The sequence below is a fragment of the Salvelinus namaycush genome, chromosome 39, assembly GCF_016432855.1.
Source record: "Salvelinus namaycush isolate Seneca chromosome 39, SaNama_1.0, whole genome shotgun sequence".
Lineage (NCBI taxonomy): Eukaryota > Metazoa > Chordata > Actinopteri > Salmoniformes > Salmonidae > Salvelinus > Salvelinus namaycush.
Genome location: NC_052345.1, coordinates 6856968 through 6878750, shown reverse-complemented (window position 1 = coordinate 6878750; position 21783 = coordinate 6856968). Strand labels below are relative to the sequence as shown.

Genomic DNA, 21783 nt, shown 5'->3' with positions numbered 1-21783 from the left:
ATACATTTAAATAAGGGCACTCTTAACATAAACGGATCTCATAGTACTATCGACTTTGACGGCAGATTCTAAGTTAAGGCAAAACTCATTGGAATTAGACAGCGTTTACAGAGTCAAACAAAGGCATTGTAAAATATATAAATTAAAAAGATTTGCATATTTTGCAGACTTTCCCAAAACAGTTAAACTGATATCAACTGGAAGGTATTAATAGTTTGCTACATTGTTAAAAGATATCTACGGAATTTATATACACAGAGTGTACAAAACATTAGGAACACATGCTCTTTCCGTGACCTAGACTGACCAGGTGAAAGTTATGATTCCTTATCTGTGACTTGTTAAATCCACTTCAAATCAGTGTAAATGAAGGGGAGGAGACAGGTTAAAGGAGGATTTTTAAGCATTGAAACAATTGAGACATGGATTGTGTATGTGTGCCATTCAAAGAGTGAATGGGCAAGAAAATATTTAAGTGCCGGTTTGTGTCAAGAACTGCAACGCTGCTGGGCTTTTCACGCTCAACAGTTTCCCGTGTGTATCAAGAATGGTCCACCACCCAAAGGACACCCAGCCAACTTAACACAACTGTGGGAAGCATTTTGAGTCAACATGGGCCAGCATCCCTGTGGAATGCTTTTAACACCTTGTAGAGTCCATGCCCCGACGAATTTAGGCTGTTCTGAGGGCAAAAGTGGGTGCAACTCAATATTAGGAAGGTATTCTTAATATTTTGTACACACTGCATGCATATATATATATTTATTACAATCCTTATTGTATAATGTAGCCCCTAGAACTGTTCACACTTGTTTCAGTTGTAAATCTGGTCAGATTCTGTAATACTATTAAGTCAGTGACCTGTCATGGATACACCTAAGTTAGTTAAATACACTGCTTTACATTCCTTGTATAAAGTCATTACTTACATTCCATCTTAACTATTTCTTACCTGTCGGTCATACGTCTCATTCTCAGACCGTGATTATCCAACCCTAAACATTGTCCAATATAATATCTACAGTCCAATAGTCAGTGATTTGGAAAACATGGTAAGTAGCTAGTTAAGAAAGAACCATTTCGCTAAAAGCTAGAGTCATTATTTGGGTTGTCATTACTCCATCTTAACTGGCAGTATTTACTCACAACAATGGGTTCCTCTTTTAAAAAGATTCACAATAGTTCAGAAGTACCACAGACTCAAACCAGACAACTGACTGACACACACAACTCTTCGTTCTGTATCCAATCTACAGACAATGAGACGTACGCAACGTCCATGAACAAAGGGAAAACCTTAGGACCACTGAATAGGCAGGAGATGAGGGAGTGTTCTTCTTTAGTTTCTATCATGATAAGAGACTGATAAATGGTAAGAAACCTGCAGTCATAGTATTTATATCTTTGTTAAAAGCCGATTTAAAAAAGGCCTGGGTCACAATGTGGAAATTAATAATGAAAAGGGATAGAAGAAACCACATATTGCGCTGAACCTCAAAGCTACAGAAAATATACCTCTTCAATTCAGTCTTCAGATGTTTCTTAAGGTTTTAGTCTTAAAGCAGTTGAGTTAACTTTCTCTTCACACAAAGGCTACTTCAAATATATACAGTACAGAACGCATTGGAGTGGCAGTATTTGAAAGAGCATCATGGGAGCTACAGTAGGGAGCAGAGTATGTGAGCGGAGTGGAGCGAGGAGCTGCAGTAGGGAGCAGAGTATGTGAGCGGAGTGGAGCGAGGAGCTGCAGTAGGGAGCAGAGTATGTGAGCGGAGTGGAGCGAGGAGCTGCAGTAGGGAGCAGAGTATGTGAGCGGAGTGGAGCGAGGAGCTGCAGTAGGGAGCAGAGTATGTGAGCGGAGTGGAGCGAGGAGCTGCAGTAGGGAGCAGAGTATGTGAGCGGAGTGGAGCGAGGAGTTACAGTAGGGAGCAGAGTATGTGAGCGGAGTGGAGCGAGGAGCTGCAGTAGGGAGCAGAGTATGTGAGCGGAGTGGAGCGAGGAGTTACAGTAGGGAGCAGAGTATGTGAGCGGAGTGGAGCGAGGAGCTGCAGTAGGGAGCAGAGTATGTGAGCGGAGTGGAGCGAGGAGCTGCAGTAGGGAGCAGAGTATGTGAGCGGAGTGGAGCGAGGAGCTGCAGTAGGGAGCAGAGTATGTGAGCGGAGTGGAGCGAGGAGCTGCAGTAGGGAGCAGAGTATGTGAGCGGAGTGGAGCGAGGAGTTGCAGTAGGGAGCAGAGTATGTGAGCGGAGTGGAGCGAGGAGTTACAGTAGGGAGCAGAGTATGTGAGCGGAGTGGAGCGAGGAGCTGCAGTAGGGAGCAGAGTATGTGAGCGGAGTGGAGCGAGGAGCTGCAGTAGGGAGCAGAGTATGTGAGCGGAGTGGAGCGAGGAGCTACAGTAGGGAGCAGAGTATGTGAGCGGAGTGGAGCGAGGAGCTACAGTAGGGAGCAGAGTATGTGAGCGGAGTGGAGCGAGGAGCTGCAGTAGGGAGCAGAGTATGTGAGCGGAGTGGAGCGAGGAGCTGCAGTAGGGAGCAGAGTATGTGAGCGGAGTGGAGCGAGGAGCTGCAGTAGGGAGCAGAGTATGTGAGCGGAGTGGAGCGAGGAGCTGCAGTAGGGAGCAGAGTATGTGAGCGGAGTGGAGCGAGGAGCTGCAGTAGGGAGCAGAGTATGTGAGCGGAGTGGAGCGAGGAGCTGCAGTAGGGAGCAGAGTATGTGAGCGGAGTGGAGCGAGGAGTTACAGTAGGGAGCAGAGTATGTGAGCGGAGTGGAGCGAGGAGTTACAGTAGGGAGCAGAGTATGTGAGCGGAGTGGAGCGAGGAGCTACAGTAGGGAGCAGAGTATGTGAGCGGAGTGGAGCGAGGAGCTGCAGTAGGGAGCAGAGTATGTGAGCGGAGTGGAGCGAGGAGCTGCAGTAGGGAGCAGAGTATGTGAGCGGAGTGGAGCGAGGAGCTGCAGTAGGGAGCAGAGTATGTGAGCGGAGTGGAGCGAGGAGCTGCAGTAGGGAGCAGAGTATGTGAGCGGAGTGGAGCGATCCCAATTTGACTGGAGTCTCGGAGCGAGATTCCCAAAGGCTGGAGCGTCAGCCTTCTGGCCCGCTCCAATTTCGTTCACGAGCTCAGGGCATGCCCGGTCCAGCATGCATCTGTAGTCTACTTGTGTGCTGCTATAACCCCTTGCTTTAGCTACTGTCATGCAGTTCACTAAATATTTTCATAAAGAAACTGCTAAAACACACCGGTGCTAAATCAAGGTGACTTACAAGATGAGGACCAAGAGCAAGAGAGTGATTGCGGCGATGTAGCGTCCACAACTAAAGAATCAAATCGTGGAATCTGAAAAGACACGCATCCCGAAAGCATGATGGTGTACTTACCATATGCACATGCTAAAAGAAATAGGCTTGGCATAGTCCAACGTATTTGTTTATTCAAATACTTTTAATTCAAATCATATGGTTTGGTTTCATTACTTGAATACCAAATGGTAAGTCAAGGTAGTCACAAAAATAGATGGGTGTTGGTTAAATTGTGATTTTAATGAACGGAGCGAATTTGGAGCGGCCATTTTTTCCCTGTGAGCGCAGAACGGTTTTTAGCGGAGCAGTTGAAAAGAGGTGGATCGCTAGCGCGAGAGGGATTCCCAACCGCTTAACTCTGCTCACATACTCTGGTAGGGAGGAGCGATTAGAAGGTTATGCTACAGTAAGAGGAAGGGGGAGCAAATTACAGGTTGCACACATTACAGTCTTTAACACAGCTGTGAGAATCCTGTGTTGTTTTTCCTTCTCTTCCCTCCACCGTGTTTTGTTTCCATCTGTCATTTCCTCGCTCTTTCCATCTGATATGTCCCTCTGTAAAGGATGGTATCCCTCTTCCTTTCCTCCATCCATCATCCACATCCATCCTTCCGTACCTTGTTCAGCTCTTGTCCTTCTCTGCCATCTCCTTGCGTGGGCTGCCACCTTTTCCTTGGTTCACACTCAACCTCTTCAGAACCTTCATGGGTTTGAACTTCTCCTTCTTCTTCTTCTTCTTCTGTTGCTGCTGCTGCTCGCCCTCTGCTGCTGGCTCCTTCTGGAAGTCTGGAGGAAGGGAGAGATGGAGAAAGAAGAGATAGAAAGGGGGAAGACAGAGACATGGACGAGAAGCGTGAATACTTCTAGCGGAAAGAAAGATGAAAGGGAGAGTTCTAACAAAACATGAAGCTTTTGTCTCGTCTTACCTTTTCTCTTCAACATGGTCGCCACCAGCTTATCCTCTTCCTCTTCCCTATTGGAGAAGCACAGTAAGATCACCAAAAACACAGACATCGAGGGGCCTCCCGGGTGGCGCAGTGGTCTAGGGCACTGCATCGCAGTGCTAACTGCGCCACCAGAGTCTCTGGGTTCGCGCCCGCTCTAACCACTAGGCTACCTGCCACTCCTGCCACTCCGCGACCGGGAGGTCCGTGGGGCGACGCACAATTGGCATAGCGTCGTCCGGGTTAGGGAGGGTTTGGCCGGTAGGGATATCCTTGTCTCATCGCGCTCCAGCGACTCCTGTGGCGGGCCGGACGCAGTGCGCGCTAACCAAGGGGGCCAGGTACACGGTGTTTCCTCCGACACATTGGTGCGGCTGGCTTCCGGGTTGGAGGCGCGCTGTGTTAAGAAGCAGTGCGGCTTGGTTGGGTTGTGCTTCGGAGGACGCATGGCTTTCAACCTTCGTCTCTCCCGAGCCCGTACGGGAGTTGTAGCGATGAGACAAGATAGTAATTACTAGCGATTGGATACCACGAACATTGGGGAGAAAATGGGATAAAAAAAAAAAAAACGTAAAAAAAAAAAAAAAAAAAAAAAAAAACACAGACATCGACTGCAGATCACCTATCTACTAGCCCATCCTGCTCTAAATGAGCTCAGACAGTAGATGATCGGTGATTGATTACCTCTGCCTGTCCTGATCCATGTTGTTGATGATTTGGTTCCGCTGTTCGATGACGGTGACCAGCTCTGTCATCAGCTCCTGCTCCCTGCCCTTGTCCTCCTCATTCCAGTCTTTCTCTACAAGATGGAGGGATTAAGAGGTGAGGATGAATGAAGAGTAACGCACTGACTTAAAACGTGGATTATTTTCTGGACCCCGTTCCATTTCAGTGAATTCAGTCCAACAACAAAGAGGAAGGAAAGAAAAATGTAATGGAAACAGGACTTCAGTTAACAAGCCTCCCATCCCAGGTAGCTGCAAGGGCCTTGTGCTCTATGATGTCATTCGCAAACAGGAAGTGAGATCACACACCTGGCTTGTTAAGAAGACATCTCAGCTCATACTCTACGTCAGCCTGCCTCTCCTCCAGGTTCTGCTGCTTGGCCCTGTCAAGAGAACATAAATAGTGTGAGGATCTTAAAGAGACAGCTGCTAAATGGGCCAATGAGCACAGGCTCTGGTGAGGCTTTGGTACGTACGTGTAGACCAGCTCAGCCTCGCGGCGCACCAGCAGGTGTTTCTCATGGATCAGAGTGAACCAGTCCACCAGCAAAGTCTCCTCCTCCTCATCTAGAACAGGAACACCACCATGAGAATATGGATAATATTATACTATAGATACAAATATGGACTATTGACCTGACTATTAAACTATTGACCTGACTATTAGACTATTGACCTGACTATTAGACTATTGACCTGACTATTAGACTATTGACCTGACTATTAGACTATTGAACTGACTATTAGACTATTGACCTGACTATTAGACTTTTGAACTGAATATTAGACTTTTGGAGTGGCAGGTAGCCTAGTGGTTAGAGCGTTGGGCTTGTGATCGAATCCCCGAGCTGACAAGGTAAAAATCTGTCTTTCTGCCCCTGAAAAAGGCAGTTAACCCACTGTTCCTAGGCTGACATTGAAAATAAGACTTGCCTAGTTAAATAAAAAGGTAAAATAAAATATTGAACTGAAGATTAAACTATTTACTATTTAACTGAAGATTAGACTATTGACACGACTAATAGACTATTTACCCGACTATTAGACTATTGACCCGACTATTAGACTATTGACCCGACTATTAGACTATTGACCCGACTATTAGACTATTGACCCGACTATTGACCTTAGGCTTAATCTGGGACCATGCAACCTCCCGATATCACAAGACTAGTCTTGAGAGGTTTATATGATAGCCAGGAGTGCAGAACACTGGTTGATCTGATAGTTTTACCATTGGGGTTATCTCGTAGTTTTCGCTCCAAAGCCACTCCTCTCTGCTCCAGCTCATCCAGCTGTTTCTCCAGCTCTCCCATCTCTCCATGGATGTCCTCTGCTGGGATGTACTGGTCTGACTGCACCTGAACAACACACACATCACAAAACACTAGCACTGCAATCTTAAAATAATACAATATGGTACAGTTCGCATTATTTACATCCAGATTGAGTTGTTCCTTTGAAAACATTAGCGCCACTAGTCAAACTATAACCAATACCGTTGCCTATGGTAATAGCAGTAATAGTAGACTGTTGGCTTGTCGCCACATTCCATAAAAAGACTCGGACTGTCTGATGCTGAATCATCGAGTGACTTATTGAATTACAAACTTTAGCTGACGGTGGTGTCCTCACAATCTCACCTTGCGTTTGATGAGGGGGAAGCCGTGTCCAGGTGCGGGGGGCCGGGCGGGGCGAGGGCCTCTAGGGGGTCTGGTTTTAGGGGAGGAAACGGGGGAGGAAGAAGCTTTCCTGTTGAAAGGGTTTTCCTTACAAGTCCGCTGGAAGCAGAGAGAAGACAGAGATGAATGTCAAGGTATTAAATAATTATCATAGTATTTGTTAGTTAGGTATGAAGCTCATTACATTGAATATCTTGTATCATTAAAAGGTTCTTGGAAGTTAGTGGAGTTCATGTATTTTTACATGGTGAAAAAAATGAGGTCCAGAATCCCTTACCTTGGGGGGTGGAACTGGGATAGCACTTGATGCTGCCAGGGGGCTGGGTGTCGTCGGGGGTCTTGGGGGCGGGGGCCTGGCACTCCGATTGCTCTGCGGAGTGGCCGGAGCCGAGCTAGGATTGGCTGGCTGGGGAGAAGGGGAGGGGCTCGGAGAGAGGCGATTGGCTGAGGTGGAGGGGGTGGAGCCACCACAGGGCCCACAGATGGAGGGCTCTGATACGCTCTTGGTGAAGGGGTTGTCCTGATCGCCTGTGGCTCTGCCCCCTAGGGAAGCTGGGTGGGAGGAGCTATGGTCGGAGGCAGAGGATAGGCTCTCTATGCTAATAGCTGGAGAGGGAGAGGAAGAGGAGGGCTGGGAGTGAGGAAGGGCTGAAGAAATAGAGGGATGAAGTGATATCAGAAAACAGAAAAAAGGAGCAGAAGTTGAAATGGAAAACGAAGTAGAGTTGGATGGGAGGAGGATGGAGAGAAAAACATTGTTAACATCCATATATACACATCGAATGGGAACTTTCAAAATGACAACAACAAAACCACAGTGCTGTGCAGGACATACAAGACACATGATTGACATGATTTGAGGTGAAGTGGATGAAACTAGTCCAATGCTCTAACCAAGTGGTTCCCAACCTTTTTTGGTTACTGTACCACCAACTGTATTTTGTTCTGCCCAGAGTACCACTGAAGTACCACCTCATCTGCATTTTACCAGGATGGTCTGATAAGTCTTCAAGTACCCCCTGTGGATAGGTCCTAGTACCCCTGGCTGGGAACCACTTCTCTAACCAACCTCTGTCCTACTCTGTTGCCATCAAGGCCCACTGACCTGAGTTAGAGCCGGGGGCCTTTGGAACAGGCTTTGGGGGCGCCGGGCGTTTCTTGCACCTGGAGCCATTGGGACTTGCAGAGCGGGAGGAAATACCCCCAATGGGGGGCGTGTCTGGGTCAGCTGCAGCGTCTGCAGCCTGGGAGATGCTGTACCACGGATGACTCACCACCACAGTGGGAGAAACCAAACCTCCTACTGACCCCTCCCCTAACCCCACCTCCTCTTCCTCTACTTCCTCATCGAAGGGGTTGGCGGGTGCAGGGGGCGTGGCTGGTCTGTAGCCCTCCCCTTTTAGAGAAGATAACGAACCAGTGTGTGGGGGTGTGGCCACTCCAGGGGGAGGGGGAGGTGCTGCTTTCTTCTTGGGTTCTTGGGATTGGACGAGGGCCAACCAGGGCGGGTTAGGGGGTTTGGGGGCGTCGCTGGAGAGACAGGAGCTGAGAGACAGGATGAGTGGGGGAGACAGAAACAGAAAGGGAGGGGGGAGACAAAACAACAAAGACAGATGAGTGCATGAAAACATCCACATGCATTAATAACACACAAAGACTGCTGGACAGAGACTGGGAGAGGAACAGAGGAAGTAGTCCAATCACTGTAGACTAGTAAAGATAGGTTAGTCAGTATACCGAACCTTCCAGGGGAGTGGGATCTTTCCCGAGGTCTGGGAGCTGGAGGAAGAGATCTCCTGTGTTCACCATGATCACCTGAGAGTCAAAATCAGACATTTCATATATTTTATATTAGGATGGAGTTCACAGTTCAATTGAGGATCTACAGTAGCAAATAGCATAACTTATTTCAGCTGTCAATCACCTTAAATCGACCACTCACCATTGACCGCAAGGTTGTCAACGCGGGGTGGGCGGACCCTGGGGGCGGGACGAGGTGGAGGGGAGGGCTGTGACAAGCGGCGAGGGATGGGGACTGGCTTACTGTTCCCTAGTCCTAGATGACTGACAGGTGTAGGAGGGATAACCCCATTGGCTGTGTCTTTGGCTGGTGCCGGAGTCTCCTCCCCCTCCTCGATGTCATCGAAAGGGTTGGGAGGAATGGAGGGTGGAGGTTTGACCTCTCTTTCTCCCGCACTGTCTTCCCTCTCTTTCTCTGTTTTCAAAGAGTCAGTTTTTGTCGTTGAGATAGGACATGGTGTAGAGTCAGAGTCATTGGTTGGTGTGGGGGTGTAATCCTCATTGGTGACACCCTCTTGGGGCGGAGTCTCTTGGGGCGGAGTCTCTTTTGGCGGAGTCTCTTTTGGTGGCGGAGTCTCTTGGGGCGGCGTCTCTTGGGGCGGCGTCTCTTGGGGCGGCGTCTCTTGGGGCGGCGTCTCTTGGGGCGGCGTCTCTTGGGGAGGCGTCTCTTGGGGAGGCGTCTCTTGGGGAGGCGTCTCTTGGGGAGGCGTCTCTTGGGGAGGCGTCTCTTGGGGCGGCGTCTCTTGGGGCGGCGTCTCTTGGGGCGGCGTCTCTTTTGGTGGCGTCTCTTGGGGCGGAGTCTCTTGAGCCGGAGTCTCTTGAGCCGGAGTCTTTGCCGCCTGGTCCCTCCCAGAAGGAGGAGAAGTTTGAGGCAGCATGGGTCGACCAATCCTGACGGACGGAACCGTTGTCGGTCGCTTACTTAGGTCCGGTCGGCCGTTCTGATTGGCTAAGGCAGACCTGGCAAAGTGATGCGTGCAGACCAGGGAGCCGACCTCGTTTCCTAGCTTGTAGGACCCAGGCAGCAGAGTGCTGCTACACTCCCTACACCTGAGAGAGAGGAGAGCAGGAGGCAACATTCAGACTATAGTAGGCTCTGACATACCCTGTGGTAAGCACATTGATTAAACACTTGTAAAAACAAGTTGAATTTCTTCAAACTCTGGAAATACATGTCAACAGAGGATATGCAACTGTCTGTTTTGAGTAACTGGAATAGCAGTGTTTTATCATTATACAGTAAACAGATTCAGCAGTATGACATGTTGTAGTAGCTGTGCAGACCAGATATACAGTAACTGAACGGGTGGTGTTCACCTGAAACAGTTGCGGTGGTAGAGCTTGCCGTCGACCAGGAACCTCTGCACCAAGTGGACGTGCCTCTGGCAGGCGGCGCAGCTGCTGCTGAGGGTGCTACGCTTCACCCCCGCCTGTACCCCCCCGTCCGTACCCATCGGACCAGGTAGACTCAGCTAGCACGGGCGTGGCAGGCAGGTGGCCAGGGGGTGAGGGTCGCAGGTGGAGGGGGTGTGGGATGGGGGAGATGGAGAGGATAGGGGGGAGGGAGGGAGGTGGGGGGGAGATCAAACATGGAGTCAGGATCGAGGATGTGGAGGATTCATTCTGCTTATCATTCTGCTTATCTAGCTAAAACCAGTCTGTTATATTTCCACCACCTCCTCGGCTTAGAGTCATTGCCTTAACTAGCTACATTTATTTTATAATCGTTGAAAAACATTGTCTTGATATTAAAAAGTGATATGTATTAAGTGGAAAAGTAGTAAAGTTCCAAACCAGCCTCTAATTAGCAAGGAAAGTCTAGTAGAAAACTAGTATTAGTGATGTAAGAAACTCCAGCAGGTGTTTTTAGGTTGAGTTAAAAGGGTTAGCAGCAAGTGTTCAAACTTGGCACACAACGTTAGTAGTATAAAACAAGTGTTAAATAGTTAGTGTCTATGTACAGAGGTTAAAGTTCAAAATGACTGACCTAACTGTTTCGATCCCCCTAGCCCCCCACCCTCCGCCCATCCTACTGTCTAGGCTCAGGACCAGAGAGGGGGGAGGAGGTCAGAGGCCAGGAGGAAGAAGAGGAGGAAGAAGAAGAGGAGGAAGAGTAGGGAGAGGAGGAGTGGATTTCCGTCTAAAGACGGGGAAGGAGGGAGGAGGCCGGTATGGGGGGGACGGTGGGAGGAAGTCGTAGAGAGGGCATGCGGAAGAAGGGGAGAGACGGGATACAAAGGCTATCTTTAAAAGAAAAACAATGGAGACTAAACTTCTAGGATATAGTCCACATCAATACTATCTTATAGGCCATATTTCTGAGATGGCCTATCCTACAAGTTTAGCCTAAAATGTGTTTAGTAAATAGAATTACTCAATCCCGTACCGCATTGATGTAACGGACAACGTGACTTCAATCGAAACACTCACACACCAACTAGTACCCAACCTCTACCATACGGTCACACCAATAGATGCCATAAACAGACAACAATCCATTCATGCATCTGACACGTTAGCATCGACACCTGATACTGTGACAGTCAATGTTACATAACACCCTTTGAGTGATTGTCCAGGTCTTGTCCATGCCAAAATACAAGCACAAATATATTCCCTGTTATGTTAAACAAATACAAGCACAAATATATTCCCTGTTATGTTAAACAAATACAATTCATTAGTTATAATGCATGTACAATACAGTTAAATCAATGTAGTATTTTTGGCATTTTATTAGGATCCCCATTAGCTGTTGCAAAAGCAGCAGCTACTCTTCCTGGGGTCCACACAGCCATTAGTTTAATTTAATAAGGCTTAGAATTAGAATCATGTGAATGACATCATACAGACAATCCGTAAATCCAGAATATCTGCATATTACAAGTCGATATTTACGTAATAACAAGGAAAACATTATTTCCCATTGACCCCCAGTGTAAAAGAGGCAACTTTGTCGTCGAGTTTTGTTATACAGAAATAACATACACCAGGTCAGAAACCCCGACCTACGGTTTGCAGTGCTCCCACGTTGGGAAATAGAGTCTGTGAGAAGAGCTCTTTGGCTTCAGGCAATTCGGCGTGGGACAGCGTGGCATTGTGGGGAGCCGGTGTTCAAGTAGGCTACACGTAGCTAGCTATGTGTGTGGAAAACGTAGCTAGCTATGTGTGTGTCTTACCTGTCAACACAGGTAAGACATTTAACTTGTTTAGTATAGTCTGTTTGTAACGCCATTCACTACTTGTAGCTGTATAGTCTGTTTGTTTGTGTCGGTGGTCTTGTCTAGCTTAATGTTCTGGTTGGAAGCTAGCAACACATATAAACAATAGCCTAAATGTAGGCTAATATTGCTGCGGAGCAATGAGGAGATTCAGGACCTTTCCCCATACGCGTTTCCATGGCAATTCCATTGTTTTGGTCGCATTCCATTGGCCTCTTTACCACATGTATTCATGCATCATCTGATTCCCGATACCATCGTAGCCCTTACCTCGGGCTCAACCACTTTGTCTTCCAGAGGGGCCACCGGTCTCTTCTGGGCCGGCTCAATGTGGCCTGTACCACTGGACCTCTTCAAGCAGGGGGGGTTGGCTACAGGAGAGGGAGATGGTATCAGTTTAGGTTACAGCTGTGTACTAAAGGCCCAGGAGTACTGGACCACCGGTCAGTAAGCGATCGTTGTGGAACATTCAGATAGAACTATAATATGTAGAACAAATATGCCTCTCTGACAAATAGAAAAAGGAATCACGTCAGCTCTATTCATGACAATTCTATCTGCAACATTCCACAACACAGTCCTGGATTGGCGCTTTCATGGTGTCTGGGTCCTCCAACCCCAGAGCTGTACTACTCACCATGGGACTTGTTGGTGAAGAAGTTGTAGTACTGGGAGACATAGGTGATGATGCTCAGCCTGTCAGGCACTTTCATGGATACCATGTCCTCTGGGTCCAGCAGAGCAGGGATTCCCAGCTCCTCCTCCGCCACCTCAAACGCCTAGAGGAGGGCGGGAGGGAGAGAAAGGAGAAAGACAACAATGTGAAAACAGACATTAGTTATTTTATTGTGTGTGTGCGTGCATGCACGCGCCCATGTACACTTTGATACTTGACCCCCTGCTTCAAAAAAAAACTCTGCGTTATTTGGTCATAATGAAATGTTAAAGCCTGCCAGAATACTGTTGGTTGGATAACCATCTGCCTAATGAAAAATTCCACTGAGGAAATTAAGGCCTTAATAGTTCTCTGCCCCAAATGTCACCCTATTCTCTATATAGTGCACTACTTTGACCAGGGTCCTTAGGGCTCTGGTCAAAAGTAGTGCACTATGTAGGGAATAGGTGCCATTTGGGACGCAGTGCTGGTCAGGTTACAAAACACTGGGGATAATACAATCACTTGGCAGCTGTTCAATAAACAGGGCCACAATTGATGCAAAACTGTGTACATGTAAACAAACTGTGCACATGTAAACAAACTGTGCACATGTAAACAAACTGTGTGCATGTAAACAAACTGTTACAAACTGTGTGCATTTAAACAAACCAGTGAACGGGAGCTGTTTTTGCATGTGAAAAACAGACACATTCATCAAATGTAATATCAGTCAAAACAACGACAGCTTGCAGACAGTAGTTGAGCTGAATGTTATCCCAGCAGCAAGATCAACTCTAGCAATTAACTCAAAACAGAACGTCCCATGATGACTAAACCTTCTCAAGGATTATCAGTAGTCAGATACGTCTGAGAAACAATGGTAAACCAACGCAGGGGAACAACTGAAATCTACCGTATAGACAGTGATTGGAAGTTAATCATCTAGCTTTAGTTTAGCATGCTGCGTGTTTGGGTTCAGGATTAGGCTGTCTCGGGCTAACTCAGGCTAATGCCGTAGCTACAGTGAAACACTGCAAATGTTCACAGATATCCCACATGCTGCTAGTGAAGCAGTTATTTCAACCACCAACTGCTTCAACCCTGAAAAAGCTCTTGGATAATTGGAAAGAAATGTAAATAGTAGCATTCAGCTGACAACACTCAAGCTCAGGTTGAGGATTGCTATAAGTAGGCTAACCAAGGCCTACTCAACATCAGGGCAATGTTATTTTGGCCCCTTTGCAGTTGTTGACAAACAAATATTTGGCTTTGTTATTTAAATTATTTCTACAAACAAGCCTACAGCGGAGGACTAGTTTTTTTTCATATCCTCCTTTTGGTTAACTGTTTTGTTTTGTCTTTCGTTTTGTTTTGTCATTCTTTCTTGTCCTCATTTGCTTGCTCTCGCTCCCCCTTTCTCTCCTTCCCTCCCCCCCTTCACATGTCAGGCTCCGGCAGGAACCAATAAACAACTATGCTCTCGACACAGACAGACAGACAGAGACAGACAGACAGACACATAGAAAGACAGACAGACAGATACATAGAAAGACAGACAGACAGATACATAGAAAGACAGACAGACAGACGTGAAGCAGACAGATGAAAATGTATGATAGTTAGCTGACTAACTGCAGACACTGCTCCACTGTCTCACCCATGTGACATCTGTTACTCATCTCTATTACCTTCCTAAACAACACTCACACTCTCATAGACACTAGCAGGCCTACACCTGGCTACACTGTATTCTAGCATTACAGAACTCACCCAATACATACCCTACCACAGACACAGAGGAGGGAACCAGAGTAGCAACCATGACTGACTTGTCACAGCTAATTACAGTATCCGGCAACATGAAGTCACTAGCTGGTTCACAACTAATCATTACATCTAGGCCAAGGCTATTAGAGTGTGACTGCGTGTGGAGAAGTGATGTGTTCTAGTGACTCACCAGACGGTTGTTCTCGTAGACATTCTCTTTGGAGAGGGAGTCAAAGTCTCTGGCATGACAGGGGGGAAAAAAGACAACATTTAAAATCTAAACAAATAACCTACTCTAAATCATTGATACAATCACAATACTACAGTCAAATTATGAGAGATCACACTGCTATTGTTATGTAAAAGGTTGAGCATCTAACCAGACCAGAAATAACCCATATAGCATATTAAAGCTATAATATGTCACTTTTTGGGCAACCTGACCAAATTCACATAGAAATTTGAGTTATAGATCAGTTATAGATGAATTCCCATTGAAAGCATGTCTAAGAAGTGATAGATCTGTTCTATACGTGCTATTTCTCTGCTTCCCGTTCTGAAGTTTTGTTTTTGCGTCTTTTACTTTGGGTTTTGTACACCACCTTCAAACAGCTGAATGAATATACAATATTTTGGGTTATGGAAAATATTTTTCAAAGAGGTTTAGATGGTACAATGATTGTCTACACAATGACTGTTTGTTTTGTCACACAAACTGAAATTAGGCTAACTATTAGAATTTTAGCAACCAGGAAATGGCGGAGCAATTTTTGCTTAGTGCATCTAAGTAATGACAGGCCTAACTATCTTGGGGGGGTTAGTCGGTTTGATCTCATCAGAAAAGTCTTGAGTGATGGCCCATCAAACACCATCAGGATTCGAACAGAACGACAGACAGTGTTTGGCCATACACAACCAGTTACCTCTATATTTCACTGAGAATGGGGCCACAGCGCACATCAACATCAACAGTGTTTTATGGGTGAACCCCACTGTGATGAAAGGACAGCAGGTTGGCTCAACACAGCAGTAATGAGTAGGTGGCTAGTTGACTGGGCCTGGAGCAGGGAACTAAACCCCATGTTCCCACCAGTTAACATCCTGCTGTAAAACTGGGCCTGCGTCTCAAATGGAACCCTATTCATTATGTAGAGCACTACTTTTGACCAGAGCTCTATGGACCCTGATCAAAAGTTGTGGACTATGTAGGGAATAGGGTGGGATTTGGGACGCAAACCGAGAACATTTGTGAGTTGCTTTTGGACGCAACGTTTCTGCTCTGTTAAAGGTATATAGGAAAAACACCAACATGTTGGTTCTCAGTCTGGATACAGGAAACCTCCCTAGCACAGCCAGCCCACAGACTAGTATGAGACTGCCTATAGCACAGCCAGCCCACAGACTAGTATGAGACTGCCTATAGCACAGCCAGCCCACAGACTAGTATGAGACTGCCTATAGCACAGCCAGCCCATAGACTAGTATGAGACTGCCTATAGCACAGCCAGCCCACAGACTAGTATGAGACTGCCTATAGCACAGCCAGCCCATAGACTAGTATGAGACTGCCTATAGCACAGCCAGCCCATAGACTAGTATGAGACTGCCTATAGCACAGCCAGCCCACAGACTAGTATGAGACTGCCTATAGCACAGCCAGCCCATAGACTAGTATGAGACTGCCTATAGCACAGCCAGCCCACAGACTAGTATGAGACTGCCTATAGCACAGCCAGCCCATAGACTAGTATGAGACTGCCTATAGCACAGCCAGCCCATAGACTAGTATGAGACTGCCTATAGCACAGCCAGCCCATAGACTAGTATGAGACTGCCTATAGCACAGCCAGCCCATAGACTAGTATGAGACTGCCTATAGCACAGCCAGCCCATAGACTGGTATGAGACAGCCCATAGCACAGCCAGCCCATAGACTGGTATGAGACTGCCTATAGCACAGCTAGCCCATAGACTAGTATGAGACTGCCTATAGCACAACCAGCCCAGACTGGTATGAGACAGCCCATAGCACAGCCAGCCCATAGACTGGTATGAGACAGCCCATAGCACAGCCAACCCATAGACTAGTATGAGACAGCCTATAGCACAGCCAGCCCATAGACTAGTATGAGACTGCATATAGCACAGCCAGCCCACAGACTAGTATGAGACTGCCTATAGCACAGCTAGCCCATAGACTAGTATGAGACTGCCTATAGCACAGCCAGCCCACAGACTAGTATGAGACTGCCTATAGCACAGCCAGCCCATAGACTAGTATGAGACTGCATATAGCACAGCCAGCCCATAGACTGGTATGAGACAGCCCATAGCACAGCCAGCCCATAGACTAGTATGAGACTGCCTATAGCACAGCCAGCCCATAGACTAGTATGAGACTGCCTATAGCACAACCAGCCCATAGACTGGTATGAGACAGCCCATAGCACAGCCAGCCCATAGACTGGTATGAGACAGCCCATAGCACAGCCAGCCCATAGACTGGTATGAGACAGCCCATAGCACAGCCAGCCCATAGACTAGTATGAGACAGCCCATAGCACAGCCAGCCCATAGACTAGTATGAGACTGCCTATAGCACAGCCAGCCCATAGACTAGTATGAGACTGCCTATAGCACAGCCAGCCCATAGAATAGTATGAGACTGCCTATAGCACAGCCAGCCCATAGACTAGTATGAGACTGCCTATAGCACAGCCAGCCCATAGACTAGTATGAGACTGCCTATAGCACAGCCAGCCCAGAGACTGGTATGAGGCAGCCTATAGCACAGCCAGCCCATAGACTAGTATGAGACTGCCTATAGCACAGCCAGCCCACAGACTGGTATGAGGCAGCCCATAGCACAGCCAGCCCATAGACTGGTATGAGACAGCCCATAGCACAGCCAGCCCATAGACTGGTATGAGACAGCCCATAGCACAGCCAGCCCATAGACTGGTATGAGACAGCCTATAGCACAGCCAGCCCATAGACTGGTATGAGACAGCCCATAGCACAGCCAGCCCATAGACTGGTATGAGACAGCCTATAGCACAGCCAGCCCATAGACTGGTATGAGACAGCCCATAGCACAGCCAGCCCATAGACTGGTATGAGACAGCCCATAGCACAGCCAGCCCATAGACTAGTATGAGACTGCCTATAGCACAGCCAGCCCATAGACTAGTATGAGACAGCCCATAGCACAGCCAGCCCATAGACTGGTATGAGACAGCCCATAGCACAAAGGGAGCTCTGTTCTCCCCCTAATCTGACTCTCATGGCCCCAAATGCACTTAGCCTAGCCGTCCTGACCCAACGCTACGTCACACACACTGCCACTCTGCTGTAGGCCTACTGGTGCTAAAGCGCTAATGCTACAGCTGAGTCTGCTATTACTCAAAGTTGTTCAAAGTGCAGCAACTGTCATTGCCAAATCGTCCTTGAGTAACAGTGGAGTCTCTGGAGTGGTGCCCCTCGGGGCTTCATCAGCTGACAGCCTGACAGGCCAGATCAGAGCAATGCTTCCCATGTATTCATTTAGCAGCAGCTAAATTGTTGTTGCCACAACAACAAAAATGAGAGAAAATAATTGACCTATCACATTTTTTTTTAGAATATAATCTTTGAGAACAAGAAATCAATAAAAGCTAGACAGTCAGGGAGAAACAAAAATTATACTAACAATAGATGGAGTATTTTTGGCATGGCTGGATGACAGGGTTAGGGTACATGCCCAGGGGCCCCGATTGATTTTGTTATAATGTTGAGCCTAAGAACACAGAATTAGCCATAGCAAAATGTGTATAATTGAAGGAAATTCATTTTCACACTGCAAAATGTTCTCTCGGCTCCATGGAAAAATTGATAGAATTGCAAGAAATTGACTGGAAAAACAGCACATTTCTCTCTGCCAACAGTTCCAGACCGACTTAACCCACTCCTTCTGCGAGCATTGCACATTTTTGGGGGAGAATCACTGCAGACCATGACATGGAAGGATGGGGCACTGAGAACCTAATCCAACAAGTATTGCTGCCCTGCTCACAAGTTGATTTTCGACGAGGGGCCTGCCATCGCCACCGGTGTGCTCGCTGTCAACCATCCTCATGATTAAGTCCTGTACTGTGTGTGAGTGGACTTGGTGTCGCTGCCAACAAGCTACATGCTCTGGTGGTTAAACAACAAAACACAGCATGTAGTCAAATGTCCTCAGCATATTTGGTGGTGATGTTGCTGCGTGGACAGTAAAGAGGAAAGAGGAGACATTTTGAACAGTCTGGGTGGGTGAGCTGCACGGTGTGGGAGAAAATGAACTTCAACCCGTCAGAAAGGTTCAACTGAGAAACACAGAGGTAGAGAACACCGTGTCAGGGTGGAAACGGGAAGTGAAATACAGAAAAGGGGAAAAGAGAGACAATACGGAGGCCAATAGCGTCATGTGTAGGGGAGAATGACACATCAAACAAAACACGTCTGACATGAGACCGTAGTCTGGCACCGAAATCACATGAAACTGAGGTCAATACTGACTGAATAATAACTGATATGGGCCAATCTGTCTGAACCCATTGATGGATCTACTGAACAAGGCTTATTGTTGGTACTGAGGAAATAATACAAGTTGCAGCTACCCAACCTTGGTCAGGCTTATAGCTTCAGTTTAATCACCTTGCTTATTAACCCTGAACCAAGAGCCACTTCAGTCAGAGAGAACTGGACCCTGTCTGATCCTGAATGACATTACCAGGATTCAGTCAGATAAGTCATTTGTATAGTACAGTGGCGTGCTGAACGCTGTCAGTGCTAAGAACTGGAGTAGCATCGCTGTGCAGTACTGTACACTGGCTGGCTAGAGTAGCATGAGAGCTAAATGCAGGTTGGCAGGAGGAGGCCCCTGCTGCAGATTACCCTGACGGCCTGTCTGTCTGGATCAGACTGAAGACAGTCACAGAGAGGTCAGGCCACTGCAGCGCTGCTAGTTGGCTGATGAGGTTGCCTGGCCAAATAGCTCTGAGTTCAGGGGACAGAGGTAGAGCTGGATCTTTAGCCTTTGACCCATAGAGAAAGATGTACTGTAACATATCTGGTGTCATTTGCCCTCACTCCTTTCTACTGTATGTAGTAGTTGAAGGCTTAGGTCACGTCGTGTGATCTCATGTCCTGTCACACACACACATAAGCCAGGATAGGTGCAGTGTGTGTAGTACTGGTGCAGTGTGTATGAGATGCTGCATGCAGGTCATGCACGCTTGGTTTTCACACACACGTTGAAGGACATGGACACACAACATGTGACATCTGCTGTACAGTAATAAGACATTCCTTTACAGAGCAGTTACAGTACGAGGTGCATGGTTGTACCTGAATCATCTGTACTGTATTGAATGGGAGGCATCATCGTTTGCTCACTCCTACTCTGAGCCCAGGCAGTTCTATTTACCATCTTCCGCCTCCTTGCAACCCATCATCGCAATCATTTTGATGCAGTTAGTTTGTGGCCTAACTGTGCCCTTGTTTTGTGACTGCAGTGTGTGTGAGTCCCACACAGGAAAAGGGGTGTGTTGTTACAGACAGGGCCAGACCTGTCAACCTACATTAGATACTGCACACTCGGCTTACCCTTGGTTTTCCCCTTTCTAATGCTGCTTAGAAACAGTCTCTGCAGTGACGCCTGGATTACAAGTCAAGCCTAGGTTTGCTGGCTGTAGTAGCTCACAACAACGTTGTTAGTGGAACACTGATTGTTGTGGCGAAAGGCAATGTAGGTTAGCAAAACATATCTTTGTGCACACAAACACGGGTGCTAAAATTATAAACACCAACACAAGCTAGAGGGCACACCCTCCCTATATTTAGTTTCATGTTGAAGTGATATGATCTTGATCGAGTTCAAAAGGTTTCCGTTCCACAGTTCTGTGAAGGTGAGGACAATCTTAGTTCCCTGGCTACATAATTCCGAAGGTGGTCTGGCTCTGGCTGAGAGCACTAACTTGCCACCCCATGATATAAGTACACCCCATATCTAGTTACAGGCTAGATTTTTTAAATTTAACTAGGCAAGAACTAGAACAGTTAATTTAGCCTAGCGTTAGACCAGGAACACAGAGTGTACTTGAGTGTCCTGATAGGATTAGATTACAGTGAAATCAGCAGTCACGCATTACGGTATCGAAGTTCAGCACCCAGATTGTTCTGTTGTAAACAGTTGTTACATTGTAACAGCACGTTGCAACATTGTACTTAGTGATCCTATTTTGGAGCAACAAATTGTTAAATTCTTGATGAGTTCGTGAGTTCCATTGTTATTTTAGAATTCTTGACCAATATTGACATTTTACCCTGATGTGTTAAATAAACCCACTCTTTGTTGCTGGCGTGTTATGTTTCTAAATATGTATTGTTTCAGAGGGACAAGATCATCTTGTTTAGGCCTGGGAAGAAGTGGAGAACGTTTTTCAAAGTGTATTGAAACTAACTAAATACTTACATCAAATCCGGTCTATATCGGTGGATTATGGCACAGAATGCCAAGCCATCCCGGAAAGACGATGACATGTTCTTGATGTCTACATCGTTGTAACTCTCGCATTGTATCCGACACCATTCTTGAAGTGCTTTTAACGACCCCATGTTTGGAAACATTCAGATTTTATTCCTTTCAATATCGGTCTCATCCCACGTGTAGCGGGATGAGAAATAAGCTTTTGTAAGATTCTAGAAGCCGTCCTCCTGCTTTTCGATTTTTGGAGGACAACACCCGAAATGACTCATTCGGAATTCCATTGACTGGTCGAGGACAGTAGCGTTGAAGTCACGTTTGGTAGCAAGCAGGCTAACTTTGCGATGTCAATGAAACATTGTTTCCACAACTCCGCCTGCAGATGTGATCAAAGTTTCGATCTGCAAGTTTTCCCAACACGCACAATCAATAATCACCATATAAAAAGAATCCTACATACAATGGGTTTGACAGCTTGTCACAGAAATGTTGTCAGTGGCTAGCTAGCTACCTGGATTAGTTAGCTTCGGTCCAAATATAGACGAACATCTCAACCCTGTTTCAGACTGATGCAGTTAGCACTTTAGCTAGTTAGCTGGCTGAAGCTAACTAGCCATGTTTTCACTTGGAAAAACACATTCATTGACCCGAAACGTGTCCCTTATTCGTGTGAACTCAGTTACAATCCTTATGTTGAAGCATCATCCAAAACTTTAAATGGGAAACGTGGTTGCTTGTTATATGGTGCAGTCCCATCTGTGTCGTTATACCGGTCAGACTCCAGAACAAGGCGTTTTTTCTTTCTCGTGCACTCCTCTTGACGCCAAAACAGAAGATACATGTATCAGATAAATGCACAGTTGTGTTTGGATGGCGATGATGGTTAGCTAAATGTATTATGAAAAATTAATTGTAATCAAGGCAGCCGTCCATTCTGCCAAACCTTGCTTCGGCTGCCTGCCGTTGAAATGAAACGAATTCAACAACGTTACTCCTATGTGTCCGCTAGAGGGAGTAGTTAAATACTTTTTTTGCCAACTTTTTTGGCCACTATAATTACAGGACACACACACTGTCTGTTGACAGCGACACAAACTCTTTTTGACAACTTTTATGAAATATGTTGTTGGTCTCTCCTCCTCTCTGTGGATTTTAATAGACGTATGAGTGAAACTCTAAACTGCATA

General features: G+C 46.7%; 1 protein-coding gene across 1 annotated transcript; it reads right to left on the bottom strand.

The window, feature by feature from the left end:
* Positions 1-668: 668 nt before the first annotated feature.
* On the bottom strand, positions 669-21548 carry LOC120032378 (MICAL-like protein 1). The gene is made up of 16 exons (XM_038978427.1): positions 20585-21548; positions 14282-14330; positions 12304-12445; positions 11937-12037; positions 9763-9917; positions 8588-9495; positions 8388-8460; positions 7751-8190; positions 6923-7293; positions 6607-6744; positions 6198-6324; positions 5440-5530; positions 5273-5346; positions 4923-5037; positions 4221-4267; positions 669-4080 (listed from the first exon to the last, which is right to left on the bottom strand). Exons 1-16 carry the CDS (start codon positions 20737-20739, stop codon positions 3917-3919), a joined length of 3150 nt encoding a protein of 1049 aa, XP_038834355.1. The 5' UTR covers positions 20740-21548; the 3' UTR covers positions 669-3916.
* Between the last annotated feature and the right edge of the window lie 235 nt (positions 21549-21783).